This window comes from Branchiostoma belcheri, unplaced genomic scaffold (assembly GCF_001625305.1).
Source record: "Branchiostoma belcheri isolate BF01 breed outbred unplaced genomic scaffold, Haploidv18h27 scaffold91, whole genome shotgun sequence".
Taxonomy (NCBI): Eukaryota; Metazoa; Chordata; class Leptocardii; order Amphioxiformes; family Branchiostomatidae; genus Branchiostoma; species Branchiostoma belcheri.
The window spans coordinates 1,282,541-1,306,087 of NW_017804587.1; the positions used below are offsets into that span (position 1 = coordinate 1,282,541).

Below are 23,547 nucleotides of genomic sequence, written 5' to 3' on the forward strand. Positions count from 1 at the left end.
ATTTTAACCTTTTTTGCGCGTGAAAAAGTTTGAAATTTGCGCGTGAAAGAATATGCTTGAGAAAAAAGATGCTTACAGAATGGAAAAAGCCTCAAGTTGTTACATTTTATGGTATAAAACTTTGCACTTGTAACTTTTCCTTGAATTTTTGACATATTTAAAGATCTTTGAATGTTCAGGTCTCATGTGAGGATATGCAAATTTAACTATGATATGCAAATTAAGCTATTCAATTCTTTATTTCATACCAACGTTGCAGACATACAAAAATATGTGTTGCCTGAATGGCATTGGTATTTACAGCAACAACAGCAAGATAAGTACATAACATATATTACACATATATACATACTATTAAAATATATACATTAAATCAACAGGGCATCCCAGATATGACACGTTTACACAGTCTGGTTGTATAGTCTGATAGACTGATGTAGGAACGAGTTCTGGAGTCTTTTTGTTCTGGGAAGGGAAGGGACCATCAAACCAGGAATTTTTTTTAAAAATCAGAAAAGTCATATCACGGGACACACTTATCTACCTATACATGGTATTTACTTGAACTTGTTGAAGCAAAAACGGGCATTTCATAAACTCAAGTATCAATTATTGTCACATTGCCCAGTCACTTTCCAGGAAGAATTTTCATTGGTCAATGGTGTAGAAATAATCTTCACTTGGGTACAATTTATACAACAAACATACAGCAACTTGATGAATGTGTTGAATTCATTAACCCTACTTGACAATGAATGTACCAAAAGAAAGTTCATCAATTGGATAATTATGTCATCTACATGGTACATGTACATGGACTAAGTAGGACAGGCCTGATGGTGGACAATGGGTAGCATTATTCCATCGGAACATTATGTCAGGATTTCTATATGACTGTGTTCTAACTTCTCGCCAAATTTTCCCAGTCATTACTGACAAAAATTTTGCCCACTCCACCATCTTTGACAGATACAGACGGCCTCCAAAAAAAATCAAGATGAAACTCTTGTGTAATTTTGCATCAAACAAAATTTGACCCTCAAAATGCACAAATTAGCATTTCAAGGGCCAAGATTTTTTAAAAACCTCCAGGGTATGATTCGGCACATGACAATGATGATATTATGTCAAAGAAAGTTGACAAGAAAAAAATTCAGACTGGCCCCTATGATGTGTTTTCATGCTGTGTGGGAGGAATGCAGAAATTTCATGGGGGATTATGGCCATATGGATGTTGCACTGGCTGGGTATCTAGCACTTTGAGGAGATAGTGGAACTACCCGGTAATGTCATCCAGAAAGTGGTTACATGACAAGTCTAGAGCTAGTAGGCCCTTTTCAATCTTCAACCAAAATACAATTTTAATCATTGTCACTATTTTGCTCTTTCAAAAGCGTGTAAGTAAGAGAGAAGCTAAGAGCTTTGATTATAGTTGTTCATGATACCATAAAATCTGTAAACTGAAGACTATTTCAGTATTTACTTTGTGCCCATACCTTGTTCTTCACTTTAACTTGTGTAACTGAACCACTCACACTGTGGGAAGGACATAGCCGTTTTCCTTCTGCAGCCAGTTGAGCCAGGGAGTTTGGCCGACCCTAGAACTTAAGTTATGGTCTCATTCATGTATTACTCCGAGTGAACCCCCTAAAAGAGTACCAAGTCAAAAACTAAACGGCTGTATGAACGCGTGTTTTGGGAACGGGTTTTCTGCGCGTGAAAAATTTGCGCGCGCGTGAAAAATTTGCGCGTGAAAATTTGATTACAAGAAATTTGCACATAGAAATATGCAAATCAGGTACTTGTCAAAAATTCATGATTTTGATGCCTAGATACCAAAAAATACACATTTTTTTGCATAACATGTTTATGCAAATGAGCTTCCAGCTTATTTGATTCAAGTATTTTTATAGCTATAAAGCTTAATTGCTGCAATCCTATAACTAAGTATAAGACCTATAGTGTTCATTTAGATTACTTTGAGCCACTCAATGGCAACATTTAAAGTTACATATTCACGCGCAAATTTTAACCTATTTTGCGCGTGAACTGTCCACGCGCAAAATTTTGTCTTTTTTGCGCGTGAATTTCAAAGACATTCATATCCGTCTTTGAAGGACTTCCATGCTAAACTACTTACTTCATTGTCAATTTAAAGTATACATACATGGTATGTAGATTTAATTTGACTTTACCCTGTAAGCAATGACCAATTTACTGTACCACTACCAAAGTGTGTTGTGTCCCAAGAGATTAAATGACATCTGCTAACTGTAAGCCAAAGAGGATAGGTAACTTCTTTTGGTTTCTATTCAGCACAGTGATATATTCTGACATCATAAAAATAAACAATGTTCCTTATGGAATATAATATTGCTGTATTGTAAAAATGTCTATACACACCTACATCTTTGGAAGTTGCAATAAATTATGTACCAGACTACTAGTAGACCATCCTTTATCCACCATCAACATTTATCAACCATGACTGATATTACCTTAAACATAGAAAACATGGAAAGAACTTTGGGCTTGTCTAACACTGTCAAGTACAAAGAGGAACCTATCAGTGACAGGGTGACAGGGTGACTTGAATCAATTACAGGGTCACAGTGACCCACAGGTGGCAAGCTGCTAGGACATCAGGTGTAGCTTATAATAGAGTTAATTTGTAGCATCCTATAATCATGTACATGTATTAAAACTGGAAAACTACCATAACTGACATTTACACTTCTAATGAGTATAATTATTTACTGAGATAGAGATGTTTTTACACAAACAGGAATCCTGAGACTGAATGCATGTCTGTCAATGATTAAGCTGTACCACACCAATTTCATGGTAGCATTACAGAAAAATGTGGCCTTTTGTTGACCTGTAGGACACAAACATGTAAGCAGACATACTTCACTAGTGACATCATTGGACAGCATGTGGGACTAACATATTATAATATTTATATATAATTGTACTTTTTTGTAAATGGTTGTTCCCCCAGATTTGAAATTCCTGCCAAAGTACATGTGGTCATTTGAAAATTACCACACATACTACTAGTCTCTGACCCAGATTCCTGGTTATGGTACTAATGTCCGTGAAATTGCTGCATTCCTCCTGGCTTCTCTTTTTTCATCCACACAAATTTTTAGCAGGTTTTTGCCTGTGCTGAAGAAGTCAATTTTCAATTTATTTCTTATGGACATTAGCCTTGATACCATCCTGGTTAGTTTAAGTCTGCTCCGATAGTCAGATGGTCGGTAGTGACTTTCAGAGTGGACAAATTAACATTGCTATATTGCCCGGTATTATTGGACAGTTCTTAGGATGTTGCATTTGAATGTTTGCTGGTATTGGTGTTGTTTTGGAAGAGTTAAAGTAGATTGAGATCAGTAGTTGAGGTAACATGATAGTTAATTCAAGAATCAAATTGCATGATGTCATTTTATTGAGAAATCTGTAGCATCTGTATTTCTCCTTTATCTAGTACTTGGGACCACAGTTCTAGAGTAATGCAACCTCCACAGAGGTGCTCACAGGACCTGGACAGCTACAGAGGCTGTTTGACTTTGAGAGCCTGTGTGATAGTTGTAACTTCCACAGCCATCAGCTCTCTTCTTCCATGGAACTTTCCGGGTTGTTGGATTTTGTCTGTAATAAACAACTTATAAAATACTTGCAGGTGCGAACAGAAAAATTAATACTTTCCGCGCTGTCTGTTCAGGCCCACTGAGATACTTTGTGTCCAGTGTGCTATGGGTTTGGCACACAGGCTAGTGCACTCAAACCAAAACAATTAGGCGCACAACGTAAAATTAAAGTAGAACATTAGCAACGCCAAATTAATTCTCCTCTTGTAATTTTAAGTTCCATCTACAAAATTTCAAACAAGTAATACACCAAAGGTTTTTAAAAATATTTTTTTTGATTGGAAGTACAGTGTATTGTACTTTTACTGTAACCGAAAAAAAGTCTACTCTAGGTGCAAAAATTAGGTGCACAGCTCCAATTTTAGGCACACAAGGGTACACTAATCTGAATCCTGTAAATTATACCTGAATCAATTTTTTTGTAAAATAATGAGGCGCTTTTTCTATTTCTCTGTGTACTGACAATAAACTTGATGCCCACAAATATCTTTTTATTTTGTCTCCAGCCTCTCACCCCACTACATGTACATTAGAACCCACTGCCCTGTGCCAACTAAAGATAATATATGTTAGTAATATTCAGATATATGATTTATGTTTGGATAGTGTTTTATTCTCAAAGTGCATTTTCAAACTACATGTCAGGAATTTTTCTCCCTAACTGCTGAGGAATTGACAGGAAAGTAAATTGGCGTGTAGAGTGTCATTTTGTGATTGAATGTAGCATTTTTAATTCCCATTTTCATAGTCAGATAAGATCATTGACCTCTTGGTTTTGTCCTTCCTTATGGACCACAAAAAATTAGAAATTGAGAATTTTTATTTAGTTTAAAAATTAATGATGACGTAATATTCCAGTGTGGCACAACAAATGATTTGTGAAACTATCAGCATTTTTAGTATTGTGACCCAAACAGAAAGATTTCAACTTTTTCATGTGCATGAAGTTTTTGGTAAGGTTGTTTCAGCCCTGTCAAGCGATTTGTCCTACATTACTGAAAAGAGGTTATAATATTTCTACGGATTTAGATCAATTTCTTGGAATTACATTAAGTCTTATGGTCACTGTTCACTGAGTGTTCAGTGTCTAAGGTAAAGGTAAAGCAAGTCGAACTCAAGTGTTCGAGCCGTAGCTCCGAGTGCTTGAGATAAAGCACTGAAATGATTTTCGTTAACTGTAGTGCAGTGTGAGGGATCTTTCTTTCAAATCTCTCATAGCAGGGCCAGGGTGCAAAGAGAACTGAGGGAAAGGGAGATTGGTGTCCTAACTTACAACGCAAGATGTAAAAAGTAAACAAAAATGTAAAAAGTAAAAAAAATGGTGCTTTTGTCTTGATATAGTTTTTTTTCATTATGCAAAAACATGTCATCATGTCTTCACCCTGGGTGCCAGGCTGTTTAGGTCCACAGAAAATTCTGAGAACAAGGATCTTGTAATCTGTTTGTTGGTCACAAATTCCCTACAGAGTAAAGCCATGTCTTCAGGAAAGTGAAACCTATCCACAGATGTACATGTGTACCATGAAATTGTTGCCTGGATCGAGATCTTTATCTTTCTACTACAGAGCAAAATGTGTTATCCATATGGTGTTCCCAAATGGGGTCTCAACAAAGCCAATTACATACGCAAATACTTCCATTCCTAGTTAGCTTTTTATACTAGATGAAAAAAATGTTACAAGAGGAAGTGCCTTGAAATCTAGATACAACTAAGTCTTTCTCAAGTATGCTGTTTTCTTCTACAGAAAGTTGCTATGACGTTATCACATTAATCTGGGTCAGATATGTGTGGTAATTTTCAAATGACTTTTCTGTACTTTGACAAGAATTTCAAATATGGAGGAACAACCATTTACAAAAAAAGTAAAAGGATATATAAATATTGTAACTGCTTATCTATCCTACAGGTAAAAAAAAGGCCACATTTTTCTGTAATGCTACCATGAAATTGGTGTGGTACAGCTTAATTATTGACAGACATGCATTCAGTCTCAGGATTCCTGTTTGTGTAACAAACAGGTCTTCTAACATAGTCAACACAGATCGACCATTGCTTAGTAAAAAAGATAGGAGCCTTCTAATCATTATCGTCCTCAATACCTAGTCCCACATTCTTTCTGACAACCTCGGCTCTAACTTGTCTGCTCCGGTGTCCAGTACTTCCACCTGCTGTGGAAAGCTCACCATCGGAAAATCATCAGAAGATGAAAATTCATGATTGTTCTCTACATTCTGGTAACTAGCAAACCCCCTCCCCCCTTTTCAATAGAAAACTTGGAGTGCTTTGAAGAAAGGCAAATTCAAGTTTTGGGCTACAAAGTAATTCATCTGGCACCAGCAAGCTAGACCTAGCCTGGGTTCCAGACGCATAGCACACTGGACACCAAAATATCTTAGCCTGGGTTCCAGATCCATAGCACACTGCACACTGGACACAAATATCTCAGTGAGCCTGGCACACTGAGATATTTTGTGTCCAGTGTGCTTTGGGTCTGGCATCCAGGCTAAAATATCTCAGTGAGCCTGGCTCACTGAGATATTTTGTGTCCAGTGTACTATGGGTCTGGAACCCAGGCTAGCCAGACCCCATTTCTGAGGGAAACCTTGTTACAGCTTGGGTACTCATAGAGGATGTGGGGAACTTATAGAGAAACGTTTAGGGTCTTTGTGATACATGCAGACTGAACATCAGCAAGCCAACACCTACAATGCAATACTGACAGACAACCAAAGGATTCAGTTGAAAGTGCATCCGATGTCATATATTTAGTCTCACTGTTAAAACAAGAGGGAGCATCCATGCATTTTAATACACTCTTGACCCTTCCTGCACCGAGTTTGACGGAGGTGTTCGAAATAGAACAGGGGGGGTTCAATCAGGAAATAAAGGTCCATAGAGGGCTGCTCCACGCAGCAAATTGGAACAAGAAACTATCAGTTAATGACCTTGCAAATTGTTATCAAGTTCTTTGCTGAAATGCCCCCCTCCCTCCGACCTCTGGCTTCTTTTTTGCCCATGTGCATCTCTTCCCCACTAATTACTAATTATAGAAAGGGTTATTTTTGTGGATGTTAAAAAAACTCAATCATCTTGTCATGGCTCAAAGTTTAGATTGAGACTGTTTGTACTCTCCAAGCACAGGTTTGGGTTTTGGGTGTATTTCTAACATGTTTTTAGGCTTTTTTATCGGGGTTTCTCTTTTTTCTCTTTTCTGCTTGGAGAGTAACAGTACTGTTTGCAGAGAATTCATAATGGCATCCTGCAATATTACATAAACTACTGTTGACCTTACGAAAATATGGCTACCCAATCAGCAAATGTATACACGTAATATAACTTCAGATTATTATAATATATGGGACAAGTTAACAAGTGCCTCTGTCACTTCCTGAATACATGGGACCGGTGCTTGATGAGGATGTGCTTGGAAGACTTAACTGCTGTGTCTGGATAGAATTAGTTCCACTGGATTCTTGTCCTACAATTTCCATGTGGCCATAATCAGCCAGCAGAAACTCCCATATTCTCCCATTACATGATTTCCTTCTCAGAAGTTATACAGTAAGAATCATTAGATTCGCAGTTGAACCAATTGAACCAAACAGTAGTGTGGGATCCCTATACCGTTAGTGGGGCTCAAGTCCAGCGCAGAGCAGCTTGCATGATTGTCAATGATTACAGACAAAAAGTAGTGTTACACAAATGCTTGAAAGCCTGAGATGGCCACCTCTGTCACTAGGAGGCGGGATGCCTGATTGACAACTTTGTATAAAATAGTTCATGGCTTAATAAACATCCCTGCAGAAAAATACCTCAAACCTGCCCAAAAAAGAACCAGAGGTAGCAGCACATAAATACTGTTTTAAGTTTTCTTCTTCCCCCACGCACTGTGGCAGTGTCTGATCAAAAACTGGTAGTCATAACAGGAAAAAAAATTAGCTCAACGGTTTATGATGAATGCACAATGTAAATCCCTTGTTGGTAAGCTGGGATTTATATCATTGTATTTTTTCACTCTTTGCAGTTTCCTTTGGAACACACTTGACTCTGGAGGGAACTGAGTCTGAGGACCTTATCATATCTGCTATCAAGACCTCCCTGGAGGCAGTTCGGCCTGGCATCACAGAGGGATACAACTTCCATTTCCTCATGAAGTCGGGCAGGAGGAGTGAGTACCAGGTGCTAAATACAAAGGAAGAAAAGAATGCCATGGTACACAACTAAGTTCCTTTTTTTACATTACCTTTGGTATCACATAATACATGTAACTTGAAATACATGTGGTGAATGAATATAGTAATGACAACTCATAGCATTTTTCTCAAAATGTCAAAATTGTGTTTGTCATGACTTTATCAACCTAATGAGATGTACTTTTAACTCAACAGTGGCTTAAAGGCGAGTATGAGACGTCCGCAAGCAAGAAGTCGAGGGCTACTGTAGAAACAGTGAAGCTCAGAGTCTATATTGGACTGATGTCCATGACTGCATCGATGGATGTGCCTGAGCCAGCAACAAGTACCACAACTACCACACGCCAGCAGGTGGCCACAGTACAGCAGAATATGGAAGGTTCTGAAGGTACATGTAATTAAGTCTACAAAAGGCAAGTAGTGGCAAGCACAAATCAACCAATAAATGTTGTTGAAGCGATTCACCGGTCACACATAGATAAGTCAAGTAAGATTTTCTTTCTATCAGTGACATAAATCAGTGGTATATACATACCTTCCAAATTTTTGACGGCTGACTGTACGTCTTGTCACGGAAATCCTAGTCTCGTGAAAGCACACGAGACTAGGATTTCCGTGACCAAGACGGCCGAACAGTCAGCCGTTGAAAATTTGGAAGGTATGTACAATGTGTATATACCACTTACTTGACTGAAACAATAAATGCTCCGTAAAGGGAGTGTATAATAGCCAGATATCTTTAATGCCTTTCCCTTAGATACGACAGAGGATAGCGGAGGACAGCATTCAGCTAAGGGTTCAGCCCAACAAACCGCAATTAGGATGAAGGATACAGTATCCCGATCAGGAGGCGCGACACCTGTGAAACCAGTGTCTGTGGTATGTACATTGTTAAACTCTGTGCAGTCACTACAACATTTCATTATCATTTTACTACTGTTTTTGTGTGGGTTGTGTGGTGCAATGGTAGGATGCCTGGGTTGGAATAATCCTGCATTTCACCGACCTTGTGCCGTTGGGAAAGGCATGCACTTGACACGACTATCTTCATTTCACTTCATTCAGGTGAAAATGAGTACCTAGCTTTGGTTTAGATAGGGACTTCCCTCGGACAGGACATTAAATGGAGGTCATGTGTTTGGTGAGAACCACACCCCACACATGTAATGAAGCCTCCATACTGATGGTACTGTTTTGAAGTTCAATTCACCCAGATGGAGGCTTGATGAATGCCCATCTCTTATTAGTCACAAAGTGTTTTATATCATTTCCCCCTTAATTAATACAAGAGCCATAGGGAAGGCATGAGCTTATTGCACAAGCATAGCTACTTAAAAAAGCATGATGTTTGACCTCTGATGAGGATGACTTAACGATGACATTATGCGGTTTAAAATACAGCACTCTTTAAAAATGTTTACCTTTGACTTGTTTTTAATCAAATGTAACTTCATTGTAGACATCTGCACAGAAGCTGGAAGAGATGGTCAAGGGGATGAAAAAGACACCAGCGCTACAAAGTGGGTCAAGTTGAAACACCTATCTTGAGTAATACTTGTAGTACAATAATGTTTATCATTGGGCACTTTATTATCCTAAATAAGCCAATTCTCTCAAGCTAATTTTTTTTCTTTAGGACAGGATTTATAACACAATATAATTTTAATGATTGTGATATCTCTATTTTATAGGGTACCCTCTCAAAAATAACTTCGAAGTAGCCATGCAGCTGCTTACAACTGTTCCTGGTCTTGTTGAAGCCTTGGCAGCTGCCCAAGTTGAGGCTTCTCAGACAAACGACCCAGCCACATTTAGCCAGTCTGACAAATGTCTGCTGGAGGGAATGACAAGTGTAAGTAAATTAGACCATCTTTGACGACAGTGTCAGCAAAGAACCAATTCAGAATGCTGATAGTGCATCCTGTTATTACATGTCATTTTATACTCTCCAAGTAGAGGTTGGTGGGAAAGATCGTTGCATTTTTAATATGCCCCGTTTTTTTCTATCACTTGCAACCCCCACCAAGGGTGGCAATAAAAAAAATGGGGTATATTAAAAGGTAACAAATTAATCTTCCCCATGAACCTCTGATTGGGGAGTATTGCTATTAACTTAAATGCAATTTGCTTATTTTCTATAATTAGGCCCTGGCTTTCACCTCAAAAGACAGGCGTCTCCAGCAGATGGCAATGGCAAATTGCCTTTTAGGACTGATGTTCCTGAATGGCAAGGTCCAGACAGTCGCCATGACCTTAGAAGAGATTGTCAAGCAGCTGGAAAATCTCCCAGAGGTAGGAATCTTGTAATATTAGTGAAGAAGCAAGTGACTGAATGTGGACTTTGACTTAGATTTATGTTGCAATATACTGTCCAAGGCGGAGTTCCTTCGCAAGAGCAAAAGTGCAGTTGCATTAAGAATGTTGACTTGATTTTGTTTCTGATGAGATGTTACAATGATCATCATTTTTGTTTCCCTTAATATTATTTTCTTTTTTCCCCTTCTACCTAACAGGACATACAACTGCCAGGGTTGATTCGGATATTGCTCCGGGGAAATCCGGAGAAGTCTGAGGGCAATGATGATATCCTTTTATATTAAATGTCCTTGTATGATGTATATTTTCGGCCATTTGTGCCTTAACATTAGAAACAAAATACATGACAACAGAAATTTGGTATGGAGACTTAGACACAGAATGATCATGGAATAATTCACATGTTTGGCATACACCTCCTAAAACTGTGAAAAATGCAACTTTTAAAGGTAACTCTCCAAATTTTCGGTGTCGCCTGTACACCTTGGTCACGGAATGACCTAGTCTCGCGAGAACACAAGACTTGTCACATAGAAAGTCATATATGGATTAGTCACATAGAAAGATTAAGGAAGCAGTCCACATCCAGCTTGAACGTGCCGGGATGAATCGCAATGAAGGTTTGGAGCTGCCCAAGTCCTACCTGCCCCTACTCCGCAAGAACACTTTTACTAAAATCTCTTATTCGGGTTTTGGAGAATATTTGTTACCGAAAAGAACTACATGGGGTTTCTAAACACTGAAAATCACCTAATGGGGGTTTCGAGAACAATTGTTATGAACTAAAGGGAATTGAAACACTTGATACTGGAAGTGTCTAATAGTATATGGAACAGTCCATCTTGGAATGGGGAGGGAATATATAAGTGGACTAAAATATTCTGTATTTGCTCCTGAGGAAATGTCAGCCTATCTAGCTCACTTCATTTTGTCTGCCATCTTTGTATTTATTTATAAGTATGTGTAAATGTAGCTCTGTTGTGTTCAGGAGCTATTTGCATAGTTAGCCAACTTAACAACGGTTGTACATGTATCCACGTATGGATTCAACATACAACCATCAGCAAAAATAACAAGGCAGTTTGACAACGGCATGCTGAGAAATTGTAAGTAACATTTATTACTGTAGTAACCCAATGCAAAGGGTCCATTGACTGTGTGTATTGGTGATTTTTGATTGTGACTTCAACTGAGCTGAATTATTCTACAAGCACAAGATTTTGGGTGAATGAATATTTCATATAGTTGCAGCCTGCTATAGTTCTTTTTCCTATGTAATTTGCTCCTAAAAACTCTGTAACCAAAATTTCCACATTGGCCTCCAAATGTGCTTTTTCATGTCTCTGATTGGATTTTTTTTCTTTTCCCAGCGGAAGGCACTATTTTGAAGTACGGTAAAACTATACACCTTCCTGAGGTGTTACTGCTCTCAGTGAATGACTTCGAGGTAGATATGGCCAATCATTTTTTTTTAATAATTCTAGACCGTTGACAAGAGATTACAGTTCAGTGAGTTATTGTGTGTTTGTGCCCTTCATAGATGATAAATCCAAAGTGATTCGGCTGATGTTAGCTTGTTCATCATCATCATCAATCCAGGGTAATGTCGCTCCTCCGGAGGAACCCCTCCCTTGACTCGTTAGCTTGTTATTTCCCCCAAAAACCATTGATATCTTTCTTTATGTGTCAGTGTGTCATTTATTTGAATGAGCATGTTGCTCCAATAAAGATGAGAGTCGGAACTTGGAAAGTTGTTTTCTAAAGAAAAAAACGATCACACAAGCCTTGAATGTAATTTAAAAAATAACTAAAATTTGGTCCGAAAGTTTGATAAGAAAAAGGCAATAAATTTTTGTGACTCTAGTTCATTTTAGTAGACTTTATTCCATTGAAATTGTGCATTCATTTCGGTTACTGCTGAACTGTTACTACAACAGATTCTAATTCATTTGCCTTTGCAGAAATCCACAATAAAGACTGTGAGGAAAGTGTCCATCACTTGCGGGGAAACTTATTCGGATGACGACGTAGACTTCCTCCTGAAGGTGGTGGTACTGGATGACAATGTCATATGCCTTCTCCCTGACTCGGAGAAAGAATCGCTGTAAGTACATTGTAACTGTCAAAACCGATATTGTAATTTCTTTCATGTCAAGGGTACAATTTTCACCATTGTCAGAAGGTTAATATATGTTTTGGTACACCACAGGGATTGCTGATTTTGTAATCAGTTATACCTTTGGATGTGGTGCATGTATCCATATGACATTTGGTAAGGATGAGGTTGGTAAAAGGAAGGTCGAGGTCAATTTTGGATACTCTAAGGTACTGTTGGGTTGCATAGGTTACATTTTGCACAGTGGACATGCTATGGTCTTGAATTTTGAGTGGGATGTACATGTAGGTGTTTAGGCAGTAGAGATTTAGTGTGATTTTCAGCAAAATAGTGAGGGGGAGCAGATATTTCTGTACTGTCTTGGGACATAATGTTCCCAATGTGAGCTTAAACAATGAACTAAGGACTGTGACTCTTTCCACTAGCAGTGTATCGTGTGTCTGACTTATGAATCCCACACATCCTTTGGTTCACATACCTGTAAAATAAAAGTCAAACTCTATACAGCAGCACATTTCTGACAACCCAAACAAAGGTATGAAGTCACCAACCTCATATTTAATATCCTCATATTAGCCACTGCATTTCATTGAAATGGTGACGAAGAATTTGAATTAAAGAAAATAGATATCGCAGTACAATTCGGTGTAATTACATACCTAGACAATACAATGTAGTAGGAATCGCCATAATGGTTACACTGTTGTTTAAATTTGTTATAATACAATTTTGAACTGTAATTTCACACACTGTTCTTTTGTGTTGTAGAACTGTGCTTAAAGGAGATGGCTCTTTCCACCTTGAAACAAAGGAGGAGGCAAAAAATGCTATGGCCAAGTTGCTGGATGCGATCAACTCCGGGGAGATTAAGCCCAATATCCTTCATAACACATCATTTATAGTTCTTTCCTTAGCCTCCATAAGGTTTTTAGGACTGTAAAACCTCCTTTATTGAAGCCCAATCTTTGGCAAATTGTTCCGATGTGGACAAAACTGTCTAGATAGTCTAGATCTTGACTGTTGATCATTATAACGACTGTCAGCAAATTTTCAAATATCATACAGGCATAGCTATATCATAATGATTTTTTCACAATATTGCGTTTTGAGTAATAATATTTACTTGTTATAAAGGCCTTCAGCACAAGGTTAGGAATTTGACTTTGGTCTCCAATTGAGCAACGTAGCAAGAAGACTTCTATGTTTTATGACACTTGGAAGCCGGAAGAAACAGTTTTGGCTAAATTTTTAGTATGACCTAACTTTCCCTTTCTCTCTGAGTTATTCAAGGCTCATTATATTGTGTTATTCAAAAACAGACAAGGCTATCATGCTTAAGATATCAGATCCTTATCATGGTACTATGTTACTCTAATGTAATCCTTGACTCTGAAATCAAGTATCTTGATGTATGCCCAGCGAAAGGTCAAGTTCGATGAGGCAGCGCTGCCTACAGAGCTCGGCAACAAACTGGCAGCTGAGTAAGTTTCCTTAAAGTTTTTGAATTACATTTTCCTGTTCGGTTTGAATGTGCATCAACCAATAATCCCACTTTTATCTCATTGCATGCAAGTTGTTGCACATTTATTATAAAAGTCGAGTTTCCGTGGACATCACCCTTACAACAAAAATACATTGACATGTTGCATTAGATGTAAATGTAGTTAACAGGGTAATTGTCGTCTTACTGCAGCTGCAGACAAGAGTGGTCTACCAACATCACATTTCGTGATGCTGACTTCACCACCAATGTCATCATGCGCAAGCACAGGGCCATGACCAGTAAGCTAATTTTCCCTCTAAAAAAAGGCACACCTACATGTAAATGTAACTCACTGTAAACCAATCAATTCTAGGTCATGTCACTGACAATTAGGTAATATAAAAATTTATGCCATAATTATATGTACATGTATATGAGCTACTCTTGCAAAATAATTCTAAATTAAGATTACCAAGCTACTCATTTTAAAATGTACCACCTTATCTTTTTCATTCTATAATTCTGATACCTACTAGTCTAAAAGTGCAATAAGTGTAGAAGTACATATTGTCTTATTGTGTAGAAGTTGGACTATCACTGTTGTCCTTTGAAACTCAGATATGTAAACTCTGTTGTAATGTTGTCCCAGACCTACAGAATCATGAAGCCAGATCGAGGGAAGTAATGGCAGACTTGGGTCTGTCAGTTACTCAGACCATGATGCAAGTCTTCACAGACTATGTGGAAAGAGAACTCACGGACCTGGTTTTCCAGCCAATAGGCCTGATTGACCTAAAACCACCACACCATCTGGTGTTTGCTGGTCAACCTGGAACAGGGAAAACAACCATGGGGGATGCATTTGCAAGTGTGTATTAGTTGTTGATAGACTCTGTAAAATGTATGTAGTAGCTTTGAAAAAAAGACAAATGACGCACTGACATTAACTTGACAAGTATGAGCTTGCAATATTGGTCAGGATTAATTAGTTTAGCAAATATGAACATATATTACTAGTACCAGTTGCCAAGAGAATATGTTTGTTGTTTAGATACGTTTCAGCTTTAGAAAAAGTCAAACCATCTACTGCATATTTTGTAATATACTGTACTATAAAGCATTATTTTTTAATCATTTTCCAGAGCTTCTGCACCAGTTTGGCATAGTAACGAGCCCGGATCTTGTCACCATAAGAAGGGACCTCCTCTCTAGTGGTTAGTACCTAAAGTTTAAGCAAGCTACATGTAATGTTGTTACCAATAAAGGGTTAACGTCCCGCTCTGACGTGTATATGGTTACATTTCCTGAGACCATCCAAACCAACTGCCAACAGTTTTATTCTTGTTATGGATAAATGCTGATATTAGATTCCAGCTTGAGTTTTTTTTATTTTGTTGAAAAAAAAAGGCTTCAAGGCTTGGTTTGGCTGCCCTGTATAGAGCTGTACAAGGGATGCTATGTTGTTGTATTACGGTGGTGTCAACTACCCTTTGATAGTGACACTAGGTGAGATTTTGAGGATGGTAATGGAATTCCTCTGTAAAAAGGAACTCCCTTTAACCAGTTCAGACTAGTTCGAAAGACTGTCCGAAACAGGTCCGAGGGAGTTCAGGACTTACCGGGATGTCTAACCCACATTGAATGTACTGATAATATGCTATTTACTAATTATCTGATATAGTTTCGATGTACACAATCATCAAATTGAGCTGAGTGAGGCAGGGACCTTGATCTGCAATTTCCTTGTCATTATTGTTTTTGTAGAGTATGTCAACAAAATGGAGAGGAGAGTACGCGAGCAGCTCGATGCTGCAAAGGGCCAAGTCGTCCTCCTGGATGAGATTTACCAACTCGGGAGTGGCGGCCATGACGCAAAGAAGGCCCTTGAAGCGATAATGAACCGGGCATATGAAGGTAATGCTTAAAGCATTTCCATTTCTTTATATTTTTTTTTAAATATGTCCCTTAACTCTCAGTGGATTTACTGTATGCCTTGCTATCAATGGTAACTTCAAGGAGAAGCAAAAAAGCAATATTTACTCCCCATATTAGAATTAATCCTCCAATTGTTATCCAGCAAACACTTGACTCTCTGTTTATAGAGATTTTTAATGGACAAATAACGGCCGGAGGGAGATCCTTGATAATGCAGCAGAATTTCTGGGTTTTGTATATTTTTTCATGGACATGCATATACATGTAGGATGGGTTACATGTATGTACATGTAATCATCACATTTTCCGATGAAGAAAAATAAATAAATTAAAATTAAAATGGCTCTACTGATTTTCATGCAGGTATGAGGTCTCTGAATTTTTTTTCAGTATGACTTCTTTTTAAGGAATATAGTAGATAAACTGGTAAGGGAAAATTAAGGGTTTAGAATTTGCAAACCTTGTCACCGGTAAAAATTGTCTTTTGATTAAATTCAAAATCTTCTATATCATGGAGTATTACTTAAAATAATGTTACTCTTAACAGCGCGAGAGAAAACACCTATCCTGATTCTGGCTGGGTATGCAAAGGAGATTGAGGAGCAGGTCTTCGACCTGAACCCAGGGTTCCGCAGCCGCTTCCCACACATCGTTACATTCCCGCCCTTATCCCTTGAAGTAAGTTTGAAAATTGTTACGGTAAGTTAACTTAATATATGGAATGTATCATACAGCCCTCTTTATCAATGAGAACCAATAAATAGGCAGCATATCAAATTAGTTTAATATCATCGGCTATGGCTTCCATACAAATTTTCAATAAGCAGACAAACTTTCAACTTGGCTGCAACAAGCCATTCCTTAGCCTGACTGAACCTCGCTTTTCGCCGGCTCCCTAGTTAGTCCTAGTTAGTGGCGGACTATGTAGGGAGCCCCCCGGAGCTTAGGTTTCACAGGCTAGCCATTCCTCTGCTGTTTTTAACCCAAGCCTTTTCTCCACCTTTGTAGCAACTGACTGACATCATGGTGGCCAAGATGCAGCAACAATACGTGACTGCAGATGGCTGCACGAGGGAGGCCCTCCTGACCCAGCTTGACAGGATTCCAAAAGGATACTTGGAACAGCACAATGCCAGGGTTGTAAACCAGGTGCTGGAAAAAGTAAAGGTGGAGCGGCCGGCAATGGTCCCAGGATTCCGGCCATCCCTCAGGACTGGCCTAGCAGTAAGTGGCAAGATGCCTGTGAAATATATATATTCATGTATAAAATATACCATGTGAAAGATGATAAAGATATGACTGGAGATGCATTATGTGTATCTAAAGTAGTAACTTAAACTACATTACGGTTGTTAACTGGCCAGATCAGTCTTGAAAGTTTTTGGTTAGCTTGATTAGTAACTTTGTTGGTGACCTATGATGCTCAAGTTTAGATATGTCATATCTATGATCATGATATTGTACCTTTCATAGCATATGGTTTTGCAGACTGCACATATATGTGTATTATTTTCAATATGTCTTGTGGACATAATGACACATTGTCTATAATTTAGTAATTGTATATCCATAATTTAAGCTATATGACAAGGTAGATTCAGTTTCAGTTAGCAACTTTTAAATGATCATCTACTAAATAACTTCCTTTCAGGTGTCAATGACGGACATTGAGGCGGCCATTGCCAGCTTCACTGCTGAACTACCCAAAGATGGTAAGCATTGTTTTAAGTTTCTATAACCCATAACATTATTTACTCTTAATGTTGCCCCATGTAGATGATAGGGTATAAGAGTGTTTATTGTCAGAATGAAGTGTTTCATGTACAAGTTACATCGTAGTATTTGTAAATGCACATTTTTTTTTCTAGAAAGCAGATTTTTTGGTACTTTTGGGGTCACTGCTTATTGCTCCATTTTTAACCTTTAACTACAGATGAACGAGTTGAAGAAGTTCCAAGCAAAGTCACCCGAAAGAGCAAGAGGACTTAGCCCTGTACAGTGTACATTGATCTGTGCCGCTTCCTGCTGGGTGGGGTATAAAAGAGAGAAATCTTTGCTGTGTGTGTGAGAGAAAAATCCCATTGTTGAAGGAGTTCAAAGAATATGTTAATTGGTCAAATTGTTTAGGTACAGTTTCAGGTCTGGATTTGTACCTGATCCTTTGTACATGTACCTGTACCTGATGCAACGTTTAGGTACACATTCCTAATCTAGAGTAATCTAGAGTAATCAAAATGATAAATTTTACATGTAGCATGATATTGGTGTTGAGTTAAGAACCCATTTGGAACAGGTAGACAGTTTTAAATGTTTCAAGTCCTGCAGTGTAATATAACCAGCCATTGCATATTTAGTATAGTATACTAGTAGTATAGTATAGATACTAGTACAGAATTAGCTTCACTTACCATCTTCCTTATCTGTCTCACTTGTGCTTGCACCTGGAGTCTTTTTCTCACATGTAGGTGGAGGGGACAGTCTGATCTGCTTTTTGCTGAAATAAGGAAACATTTTGTTAGATAGGCTTTGCCTTGTATTTTTATGGTAACATTTTGTTATAAAAAAAGTCTAAAGTTTTAAATGTTTCAAGTCCTGCAGTGTAATATAACCAGCCATTGCATATTTAGTATAGTATACTAGTAGTATAGTATAGATACTAGTACAGAATTAGCTTCACTTACCATCTTCCTTATCTGTCTCACTTGTGCTTGCACCTGGAGTCTTTTTCTCACATGTAGGTGGAGGGGACAGTCTGATCTGCTTTTTGCTGAAATAAGAAAACATTTTGTTAGATAGGCTTTGCCTTGTATTTTTATGGTAACGTTCTGTTATAAAAAAAAAAGGCTAAAGGAGTAACAAATTTAAAAAACATTCTAAGTAACATTAGGCTAGCTAATTTAACCTAAAAACGAGTCTATACGAATGCAAGTACTACAACCAATACAAGACTACATCCCTCAAATGAATTTCCACACCATTTTCTCATTGCTTTGAACAAAGTGTTTTGGTGTGACGCTGTTCTTTGCCCATTCAGTTACTGTTCTAGCATGGGCGCAGAAACATTACGTATGATCTTTGAATCAAACAGTTTCAAAACTTGAATACCGGTACTGGTATGTCACTTTCTTTGTTTGCCTTTCAAACTTTGCTTTGCAAAAAATACATGTAGTGGCATGATAATGATCACAGTGTAAATAGGGAGCATTTGTGACATATTATAAAATGTGGCAAATCAAACACAGTACACGTTAATAATGCCAAACACTGAAACAGCAAGTAATAATTCTAGCAAAAGTCTGCCCTATTGTTCTCATACAAGAGACATCTTTTACACGTGTACATTAAAAAATATACTTGTTTTTTTTTTAAGTTTCAGTTTCATGAGTAAACTGTGGCTGTTTTAAGATTTTTACACTGTTGTACTAAAATGTAAACAATCATTCGTTTCTTGTAATAGTTAGTCTATATTTTTTAGTAAAGTAACAAAGAAAGTACATGTAGTTGTTTCTTAAAGTAGGTGTAGGCAACAGAGAACTCTGACGGGTGAAGTTCCAACTGTGTTATTTTTCATACCGTCTTTATATTTGTTTTTTTTTTAAGTTCCAGTTTCAGTAAACTGTGGCTGTTTTTAGATTTTTACACTGTTGTACTAAACAATCATTCGTTTCAAGACTAAACCACCTTAGTGGGACGATGTTCTGTGTTTTTCTTATATCGTCATTATGGTTGTTTGTTTTATTTCAAAGTGACCTGTGGCTGGTATCAGTAGATTTTCACACCACTGAACTGAATACAAATTTCCAGAGTTACAGCAACAGTAGTCCACACTAGTGGTGTGAAGATCCTTTTTAAAGTACTGTTTTTTATATACTGTTATTTTCGTTTGTTTTTTCTCAGTGAACTGTCACTGCTACCAGTATTTTGTGTACACCATTTTCATGGTTTTCATTAAATGTTAATGCAGAAACCAGATGATGGTCTTGTTGTGATGTGTGACTGATTCCTAATCCCTTCATCCTGGTTAGGACCATGTGAAATGTGGGCGTCTCTGGGTTAGTCTGATTTATGGGGGTTGGTTAGTACCCCTCTACCCCTTGGGACACCCTAAATTCTGGCTCCTGATTGGCTGAGGAAAGATGGCCGGGTTCTAAGTGCTGTTAGGCGATGAGTGCAAAAATCAGGTCCTATGGTCCAGGTTACTTCATGTGTGTCAGAAGTCGAAAATGGATAATTCAGTACAAAAATGGAACTAACTGTTAGGCTCTGTACTTCAAGAAATTCATCAGCTACATTTATTTTCTATTGATCAGATACCAAAAACATGCGTATATACGTGCCCCCCTCCCACTGCTTCTCCGTAAAAAAACAGTGTAGGAAATTTGTTATGGTACATCATACTACATGTAGGTGCCTGTTTAAATGTTATTTCCTTGCGTACTTCACTACTTGCGTAATTTTTTCAAGTCGACCGTAATATCCTGAAGTTTGATAGGACCTGTTTAAAATGTATTTTCTTCTGTAACCCCCCGAGTAAGTGATTTTTGTCTCACCTTGGAGAAGACGTACGTACTCCCGGGAGTGTTTGGTGATTTTTTTTATTATGGTTGAGCTGAGTGGGCGTAAGCCCTAATCCAGCGCAGACAGTCGTCCATCCTCGTTTTGGGCTTGTGAAACGGGAAGAACCGGACACCAGGCACACGATCTGGATACCTGGTGTCGGAGTTACACGTCCCGTAACAGCAAATTTTCACCATGTCGGGTGACCACGGCTGCACAAAGTTTGACGTACAAATGGCGGAAACGCCTTCCCGTAGTCACGTGATCGCGTCCAGCTCTCTTATCGGTCAAATAACGATTTTTGATTGACAGCTTGGAACGGTCCATTTACACGACTTTCCTCGCTTAGCTCAGGTGAAAAATGAGTATAAGTTCATGCGTTTGCCCTGTTCCTAGTGACAAAAACACCTAGTTGTGAAAAAAGAGTCTCTTTATACATGCCCATTCCACTATGACGGCTCTCTGCGATTTAAGATATCAGATATTTACAGACCGCTCAACGAATTTATAGATTTAAAAACGATTTTTTTGCGCTTTGTGACAGTGTGTTATGTTGTTTTCTCAGTCATACTTAAATACTTTGCATGATATTCAAACTAGAGTTCCACGATCTCATACCTTCGCAAAAATCGCTATGACTCAGAATGCTGACTGAAAGGGGCCCCCTGAGTCAGAGAGAAATCTATGCACTTGAATTAATTCACGAGGGAGTAAAAAGTAAGTTCTAAACCGCCTTGATATGTGTATGAATATTGAAGTTATAACGACACGAGTTTCTCCCACACAGAGGAAAAATCGCTCACTCAGAGCGCTGACTGAAAGGGGCTCCCTGAGTGAGAGAGAAATCTTTGCTGTGTGTGAGAGAGAAAAATCCAGCGTTGTGTGTCGGATAAAATAATCATGCATGTGAATTAATTTATCGCTCACTAAAGTAAGTTCTAAACCGCCTTGATATGTGTATGAATATTGATGTTATAACATCACAAGTTAGTTTATCTTCTAAAGCTTGAAGTAGAAATCGCTCTCACAGACAGAGTTTCTCTCTCACACACAGAGTAAAAATCGCTCACTCAGAGCGCTGACTGAAAGGGGCTCCCTGAGTGAGAGAGAAATCTTTGCTGTGTGTGAGCCAAATCCAGCGTTGGGTGTCGGATGAAATACATCATTTAAGACAACGTCTATGCATGTGAATTAATTTTTCGCTCACTAAAGTAAGTTCCTAAACGCCTTGATATGTGTATGAATATTGAAGTTATAACATCACAAACTAGCTTCTCGTCTAAAACTTGAAGTAGAAATCGCTCTCACATAGACAGAGTTTCTCTCTCACACACAGAGTAAAAATCGCTCACTCAGAGCGCTGACTGAAAGGGGCTCCCTGAGTGAGAGAGAAATCTTTGCTGTGTGTGAGAGAAAAATCCAGCGTTGTGTGTCGGATAAAATACATCATTCATGATAACGTCCGTGGCCTATGGGGGAGACTTGTGTCAGGGTGAAATATAGCATGTGTGGCTGTATTAAAGGGAATTTTGTTGGTGATTACGGGGTGTGAATTTTGCTCTGTGTGAATATTCCTGTAATAGTTTTAGTTCAGTGTATGTAATTGTTGGAGATTGTCATGTAGACATGTGATTTTTTTTGTGTGTGACAGAGAAGGTTTGTAGATCCGTGACTATCCATTCTACAGTAGTACTCATCTCCAAACATACAAAAGCGCCCTCCTCATCACTTCCCACAACAACGCCATTGCACCCTGCCGATGCACGCCTGCAAAGGAGGCTAATGGAAAGGGGCTCATGTGTTATCATTGTCATAACATCAATATCATAGGTCGTACGCTAACACGACGAAGTATGCTTTTATCAGCATGTTACATTAAAAAGTCCTCTGTGTGCGGAAGAAATATATCCACGTATGTGTGATCCTTTTTACCAGTGTTGTGTGGGAGAGAAAAATTTCTGTATGTGTGATCCTTTTTACCAGTGTTGTGTGGGAGAGAAAAATTATGTATGTGTGAGACCTTTTTACCAGTGTTGTGTGGGAGAGAAAAATTTCTGTTGTGTGAGACATTTTTACCAGTGTTGTGTGGGAGAGAAAAACCGTTTATGTATATGTGTAATTTTGCAACACTTGGCCCCCGATACTCCAGCCCACCTCCCCAGATTGTACCACCTGTCACTGATGCTTCACACCACCCAGTGGGCACAGAGCAGCCACACCCTACTGCTGAACTCTAGAACATGGGTTCACTGTACTGGAACTATCTTCATCAGGGATGGGTATATTGGGAGCATGTACTAGACTTTTTTTACAGATCAAATAGGTTGTTTTGATTTTATAACATCAAAATAAATATCTAAAGGCAGAGATTTAGGGCCAGGGAAAAAATATCATTTGGCCTGACAAGAACCAACATAGCATCTAAAGTAAAACAGGTAGAAAAAGAGTCAATACAAAAATTACAAGTATACTGGTAAAAAGACTCTTAATTGTTACAACTCAAGCATTACTGATAATTCAGCTTAATTGTGAACACCCATAAAATGGTACATCATGTCTAGTATCATTGCCAAGGTGGCACAGCTATATCCTCTTCACCGAAGCATCAAGTGTGATTTAACAGTGCAACAGATTTACCAAGGTATCTTGAATGATTTGCAATTGTCAGATCAAGGTAAAGGTAACAGCACTTTAAAACATTGATGGCTTCAGAACAGCTTACACAGAACCAGTAGCAGTACTGTACATGTGTATGTGTGTCCCTGCATGTGCCAAGGAAATGTCAGTCACATCTACCCTGAAGAAGATGGATCCAGTGGCCACAACTGTAACAAATTGCTACAGGACAGTGACAACTTCTGTATCCAGCTCAAAAAGGCAACATGCCAACATGACTGACAGAGGCTTGAGCTGACTGACATGTTTGCCTACAAGACCGACCCCCTGTGAGTTAGTCCTTGATCTAAACATAATTTCCTTACACTATATACTAACTGTTGATGGTTACAAATGGAGGAAGGCCACAGCATTACAGATCCGTAACATTGGCAATTTCATACACCAGCAACAGTGTGACAAGAAAATGTTACGCTTTAGAAACAATGAGGTGTGGTATAACACTTGTCCAACATGGAGCTACCACCCTGCCACCATGTGGCACTCTGCCCATGTGAAGAGTGAGGAACTTACACTTACTTGTGAAAGTCTGCCTAGGGTGGATTGACACTTTACAAGATCGTTGCTTGTCCTCCGGTCACAGATCAAGGCACAGGGAACCCTAAACAGCCAAGCTTTGG

General features: G+C 38.5%; 3 protein-coding genes and 1 long non-coding RNA gene across 6 annotated transcripts in view; 3 read left to right on the forward strand and 1 right to left on the reverse strand.

Moving 5' to 3' along the window:
• Positions 1 to 10,798, forward strand: part of LOC109488111 — an 11,704-nt gene extending 906 nt beyond the window's left edge. Inside the window, exons 2-8 of the mRNA XM_019792275.1 lie at positions 7,676 to 7,863; positions 8,040 to 8,232; positions 8,602 to 8,723; positions 9,304 to 9,364; positions 9,536 to 9,696; positions 9,990 to 10,136; positions 10,358 to 10,798. Of these exons, the coding sequence (XP_019647834.1) occupies positions 7,801 to 7,863; positions 8,040 to 8,232; positions 8,602 to 8,723; positions 9,304 to 9,364; positions 9,536 to 9,696; positions 9,990 to 10,136; positions 10,358 to 10,444 (834 nt within the window). The 5' untranslated portion in view covers positions 7,676 to 7,800 and the 3' untranslated portion in view covers positions 10,445 to 10,798. The remainder of the gene's footprint in view (positions 1 to 7,675; positions 7,864 to 8,039; positions 8,233 to 8,601; positions 8,724 to 9,303; positions 9,365 to 9,535; positions 9,697 to 9,989; positions 10,137 to 10,357) is intronic.
• Positions 1 to 23,547, reverse strand: part of LOC109488110 (serine protease 23-like) — a 164,901-nt gene that overhangs the window by 55,431 nt on the left and 85,923 nt on the right. The window lies entirely within an intron of this gene.
• LOC109488115 overlaps positions 1 to 23,547 on the forward strand; it is a 62,261-nt gene that overhangs the window by 34,952 nt on the left and 3,762 nt on the right. The gene's annotated exons all lie outside the window — the stretch shown is intronic.
• On the forward strand, positions 10,794 to 17,734 carry LOC109488109 (protein CfxQ homolog). The gene is made up of 13 exons (XM_019792269.1): positions 10,794 to 11,266; positions 11,531 to 11,607; positions 12,122 to 12,264; positions 13,045 to 13,151; positions 13,676 to 13,757; positions 13,970 to 14,058; positions 14,409 to 14,627; positions 14,902 to 14,973; positions 15,524 to 15,673; positions 16,242 to 16,372; positions 16,703 to 16,918; positions 17,346 to 17,406; positions 17,628 to 17,734. The coding sequence occupies exons 1-13, from the start codon at positions 11,254 to 11,256 to the stop codon at positions 17,681 to 17,683; spliced, it is 1,416 nt and encodes a 471-aa protein (XP_019647828.1). The 5' UTR covers positions 10,794 to 11,253; the 3' UTR covers positions 17,684 to 17,734.